Genomic DNA, 6,000 nt, shown 5'->3' on the forward strand with positions numbered 1-6,000 from the left:
CTGGCCGAGCCCCAGGGTTCCCTGGAGAGGGTCTTGTTAGAGCCTGGGAGCCTGGGGCTTCAGTGCGGGACCCTAATTCACCGAATCACCCTCTGGGACTAGGATCCTGGGACCAGGATGGCGCCACATGCGGCCAGGTTTGGTTGGGAACCACTGGACTAGGCCATCTTTTGGGTAATGCGACTCTATTCAGCTACTCCTTTTATTGAGCATTTACTATGTGCCAAGTATAAGAAGCCAGAGAGGTAGGGTCTATTACTGCCTCTACTTCACAGTCGAAGAAACTGGGGCTCAGAGAGGGAGTGACCTGCCTGACGCCACAGGGCATCTCAGCAGGCAGTGGGCTGCCACGCAGGGTCAGAGGGGAGGCCCTGCACGTGGCCGGGCACAGGGCAGGAGGTCAGACAGCTCGTGCTCTGGGCTGCCTCTCTTCTCCTCTCTCCACCTGGCCCGTTCCAGTGGCTTTGTGCCCGGCTCCATTTCTATGAAGCTGCCAAAGGGACCGGACAGCGGCACTGCCCAGCCCACCCGCTACTGCCCACCTTCCGCACCTTGCACCATGCCAGCACACGGGGCTCCCCACGGCCACAGCCATGCCCCAAGCTCCTTCCCCACCCCTGCTTGTCCTTTTCTCTGTCAACGCTAGCCGCTGGCTACTTCCATTCCGACTTGGCTCACGCTGTTCCGTCTGCCTGGGTGGCTCTTCCCTCACTCCTCTTGGCAAACTCCTGCACATCCTTCAACACCTGTCTCCGAGGTCACCTCTCCTGCAACCCTCCCCTCCCAAGCCAGCGGGTACAGAAGGAGTCACCACCACCGCTGGCTCCCCTGCCTGAGGGAGCCTTTGCTAACGGGTCATGGCGTCATCTCCCCAAGGGCCCGGCCGTGCCTCTCACTCTTGCAAGACAGCACAACCGAGGCAGCAGGACTAACGGATCAGGTCACTCCAGAACGAAACGGCACTGCCACCCCTGCCTCCCACCAGGCTGTCACACCCCAGTCCTAGAGCACCTTACGTAAACCCCCATCCTTGCATTTGGGACCTGGGCTCCGCTCATTTACTTCCCTGTAATTCACCTCATTAGTTGGGAAATATTTTCTCTCTGGCACCCAACACCAGGTGTCAGGGGCTGAGTTGTGCCCCCCTAAAATTCGTATGTTTAAGCTCTAACTTCCGGCACCTCAGAATGTGACTGTATTTGGAGAGAGATCCCTAAAAGAGGTAACCAAGGTTAAATGGGGTCTGTAGGGTGGGCACTAAACCAATATGATGGGTGTCCTCCGAAGGGATGAAGACACAGATGGGTGACCGTATGGGGACACAGTGGGCAGGTGGCCATCTGCAACCCAAGGAGAAGCCTCAGAAGAAACCAACCCTCCCTGTATCTTCATCCTGGACTTCTGGCCTCCAGAACTGTGGGGAAATACATTTCTGTTGCTGAAGCCACGCAGGCTGTGGTATTTGCATGGCAGCCCTAGCAACAACACACAGGCCTAGCACACAGGGGCCACTCACAGCCATCTTCTGAAAAACAGCTTCATAAAGCTGTGAAAGAGCTCTAAATCACAGGCTTCTGGGAATCTGGTCTCCCTATTTTGAGGCCCTGCCTGTCCGCCTGTAGCTGCGTGCGCCCAGCCAGCAGCCAGCAGGAATTACCCAGAAGAACGCGAAAGGGCAGTGGTGAAGTGTCTGCGAGATGGACAGGCCCAGGCCCCAGCCCACCTGTGGCCGCCGGCCCTGCAGCCCCGTTGCATAAATATTATGAAATTGGCAAGTGAGGCCCGCGCCAACCTTGGAGGAAGGGCTGGATTTGGGGAGGAGGAGAGTACCATGACTTTCCCCCCTAAGAAGGGGAACATTTTTCCTTTTCCAGGGGCAAAGAAAATAAAACAAAACAAAACACCAACCCCAAATCCAAGTTGATGGAACAAAAGCAGACCAAACCAAATTTTTGTTGTGTGTGTGTTTTTTTTAAGAAGTACAAAAAATTGAAGTACACAGGCTTCTGGCTGTCACCAAAAAGCAGAGTGTGGAGCCTGCCCCCCACGCACACCCGCACTGTCCCAGCCCCACCTCCCCCTTTGGGGAGCCTTTATCCTACAGCAGCTCAGACTGCTCTGCAGAGCACCGGGTGTCTAGCGGTGGGAGACACTGCCCCAGCCACTACTTCCGTGAAAGACATCCCTGGGCAAAACGATCCTTGGCTAACGGCAAACTTGAAAACCACTGAGGTAGCAAATGGGGCACCCACAGGACAGCCCTGATTCCTGGCTGAAAAGGCGGCAAGCAATCCCATTTAGTAGAAGAGGCCCAGGTGGGCCCCCTCTAGGTCTTCTGGCCAAAGTTCAGGGCAGCCACCGAGCGGCAGGCCTGAGCTCTGGGGAGGGCTTGCTTCATGGAGCTGGAAGGCGGGGCCTGGTGCCTGGCCCTCTGAGCCGGGAAGCACCTCTGCACTGTGGCTCCAGCACCCCCACTGGGTCTGAGGCTGGAGTCTTTGGCATGATGGGCGGGGCAGGAGCGGCGGGGATCCCAGCGACAGACAGGACTCTGGAGACACAGAGACACCCTGCAAGAGTGGCAAGAGCAGCTGGTTAGTGGGCCACTGCCTGATTACAGTGGTTAAGAGCCCTGGCTCTAAAGACGCACTGCCAAGGCTCAAATCCAAGCTCTGCGACTCACTATAAGTGAGAACTCAAGTAACCGCGTTTAGTCTCAGTTTTCTCACCTGCAAAATGGGATGATCATAATAATACCTACTTCCCAGGGTTGTTGGGAGGGCTGAATAAATTAATACACAAGTGACGTTGGGCACACAGTAAGCCTTCGGTAAATTTTGGTTATTAATAGGATCTTCTATGCACTAGGAGTCAGTCATGGGCCTCATGGATGAAAGAAGCTTGAAGAAAACATGAAGTCACCAGCTCCAAGCCCATCTACTCAAGGAGCACTGCCCTTACCCCAGGGCTTCCTCCCTCCACTGAACCCTTACTTAGCATAGCAGCACTTGGGGTTATTTTCCTGACAGAGCCCCCCGTCTCCACCTCCCACCCTCTGAGCAAGTCCGAGGGCTACATCCCCTTTTCCGCATGGCTGTCAAGACTGCTGGGTGGCAGTGATGTGACTGGTGGTGGCATTAACTTCTCAGGGCCCCACCTCTTCCCCCAAGGAGGTCAGGGTTCCTTTCATTCTCCCCTCTATTAGATAACGCTGGATTATAAAATCTGGGATGTGAAAAATATGAGATTCTCTGCACACTAGGGCTTCCATTTCCATCTCAAGCCTGGGGCCGAGGGAAGCATCTAGGGCCTCGATGCGTACCTGGTATACTGCAGCCAGCTCCACGGGCCCCGGGGGCGTCGTCCAGGGCACTGCCTGGTTCCCGGGCTCTGGGGATGTCTGCGTCCTGGGAAAGGCTTGGGGTAGCATCCAAAAAGACTCGTCAGGGGTTCTCCCTTGGGACGGATGCGTGGGCGACTGTATCTTGGGGCAGTAAGGGGGTGTCACCCAGGGATCTGTGTCCGGGCCCCCGCTCCCCAGATGCTCGGGCACAGCTCCGGGTCCAGGGCAGGCGGGCGGGGACCCCCAGGACGCCCCGGCGCGGGCGGCTGAGCCCAGGCCCGGGCCGCGCACCTGCACCTGCGCCTGCACCTGCACCTGCGCCTGCGCGGGGCCGCCGTCGGGGCACAGCGGGCAGCCCCGCGGGGACGCCGCGTCGCTGCGCCGCCGGCGCCGGCGCTGCAGGCTCTCCTCGCTGAGGCCCAGCACGGCCGACAGGTGGCCGATGTAGCGGATGGCCAGGCGCAGCGTCTCGATCTTGGTGAGGCTCTGGCCGGCGGGCGCCACGGACGGCGGCAGGAAGCGGCGCAGCTCGTGCAGGGCGCGGGCGAGCGTGCGCATGCGCAGCTTCTCGCGCTCGCTGGCGCTCTGCCGCTGCCCGCCCGCCGGCCAGGTGCGCGCACGTCGGGGCGCCGTCGGGGCGGCCTCCGGGGCGCGGGTGCCGCAGGCGGGGGGCGCGGGCCGCGAGGGGCCGCGGGTGCTGTCGTAGGGGCACGAACCCGACGAGTCCGAGGAGGAGGCCGGGGACGTGGAGTCCGAGTGGCCGGCCCAGCCCCAGCCCTGGGAGAAGATCCAGTGGTCGTGGCTGAGGAGGCTCTGCGGAGGCGACTGCGCCATGGCCCGGGCTGTGGGCTGTGGGAGGCTGCGCTGGCCACCTCCAGGCCTGAGCTTTTATCTGGGCCCAAGGTGCGAGGTGCCCCCCTGCCAGGTTACAGAGAGGTGTCAAAACCCACAGAGCCCAGGGAAGGTCTGGGCAGGGGGGCCCTGGGAACGCGGCCCATTTGCGGAGGTGTGGATTCTGACTCCTCCGGGGCTCTAATGGAGGCCCCTGCAGCCCGGGAAGTGTGGGAGGGACAATTCGCATCTGGATGGAGCTGCTAAGCTTCTCACCGCGCTCCCACCCGCGCCCCCGCCCCGTGCGCTGAGCACGGTGAGTGCCCAGGAGCGCCGCAGGGGCGGGCAGTGCCATGGTCCGCGGGCGGCCGGGCTGTCCCTAGGCGCCTCACGGCCTCCGCGAGGAGTGGCTGCCTCTCTCGTCGCCGTCCTCCGGGGGTCTGTGCCCAGCGACCTCCGCGCGGCGCCTGCTGGTGTGTTGGATGAGGCGCGAAGACAAGCCCGGGGAGCCTGCCCTCGGTGACTGGGAGCGGGGCGCACAGGTGGACCCTTCTGGGGAATCCAGAACCCACAGCTGTTGATTTGCCGAATGGCACTGAGAGAGTCATCTCAGTGCCCACGGTCTGTTTCTGTCCCTGAGAGAGGGGACAGAGCAGCCTGCACAAGAGGAATGGGTTACAGTGGGTGCCAAACATGGGTGAAGGCGGCCCCGGTGCCGGCCTGTCTGTTGGCCGGATGACCTTGGGTAAGCCACTTACCTCCTCGGGGCCTCAGGTCCTCGTGGTGGTACCAACAGTAGTAGAAAATGCCTACACTGGGTGGCTGCTGGTGCTAGGGGAGCCGATCCCTGTAGCACTTAGAAAGGGCCTGGCAAGTGAGCTGAATGTTTGCTCTTATCATTTTATAAAGAAGGCGCTTGCATTTTAAGGCGTTTGTGGGCATTATTCATTTTTAATTCATCTTTATTTAGCAACCAGTAAGTGTCAGGTGCACCTGGTTGAACGTGCACCAAGCAAGAGATTTCAGTCTTGTGGGAAAGACAAATCAACTGTGAACAGGCCGTTGTGTAACTAGCAGTTCCACCACTAACTAGCTGTGTGCACTTGGGCAGGGCCCTTAACAACTGTCTGAGCTTGAGTTTCTGCTTTAATGCAACAGGAATCATAATGGTCGTATCTGCTCACCGGACTTTTGTGTGGGGTAATTGAGATGGTAAAACTTATAAATGTTCTCACTCCTCAGCAACAATGACAGTTTAAAGGTTATCAGTGTCCCGAATGATCAGGGAAAGGGCTGAGCCCAGAGGCTAAGAGCAGATGAAGGCCAGGGACAGTAGGGCTCTGGCCACAGAGGTGGAGAGGTCACAACTGGGCCTTGGACCTCGAGTAGGATTTGAGTAGGGAGAGCGTTCTGGGTGGGAACTGCACAAGCAGGGCCTGGCAGTGGGACCTTCCAGGGTCTTCAGGAGCAGGGCGCTGTGGTGGGGGGGTGGGGGCGCGGGGGCCAGTGCACACCCTGGCTGGTGACACCCTAAGGAGGTGGGTTGTATTCCCAAGGCAATGGGGAGCCATGGGGACTCTTGAGCAGAAGAGTGACAAAATTTGTAAAAATCAGTAACCCAAGGTCAACTGGTGTTCTAGAATAGATTGGCCTGCAGCGGCCTGAAGTAGCAGTAAGTGGCCTTGTAAATGCTATTACGGCTGTTTTTAAAAATTAATTTTTAAAAATTAACTTTTAAGTACACAAATTACATAGCCATGACATTTCACTGTGAGAAGTGGAAAATCACAGATAAAGTTTGAGTCCCTTTAACCGGCCCCCAGAGCCCC

General features: G+C 58.6%; 1 protein-coding gene across 1 annotated transcript; it reads right to left on the reverse strand.

Moving 5' to 3' along the window:
• Positions 1-2,124: 2,124 nt before the first annotated feature.
• MESP2 (mesoderm posterior bHLH transcription factor 2) lies at positions 2,125-4,174 on the reverse strand. The gene is made up of 2 exons (XM_020288760.2): positions 3,320-4,174; positions 2,125-2,567 (listed from the first exon to the last, which is right to left on the reverse strand). The coding sequence occupies exons 1-2, from the start codon at positions 4,172-4,174 to the stop codon at positions 2,298-2,300; spliced, it is 1,125 nt and encodes a 374-aa protein (XP_020144349.2). The 3' UTR covers positions 2,125-2,297.
• Positions 4,175-6,000: the final 1,826 nt, after the last annotated feature.

The sequence above is a fragment of the Microcebus murinus genome, chromosome 7, assembly GCF_040939455.1.
Source record: "Microcebus murinus isolate Inina chromosome 7, M.murinus_Inina_mat1.0, whole genome shotgun sequence".
NCBI classification, from domain to species: Eukaryota; Metazoa; Chordata; class Mammalia; order Primates; family Cheirogaleidae; genus Microcebus; species Microcebus murinus.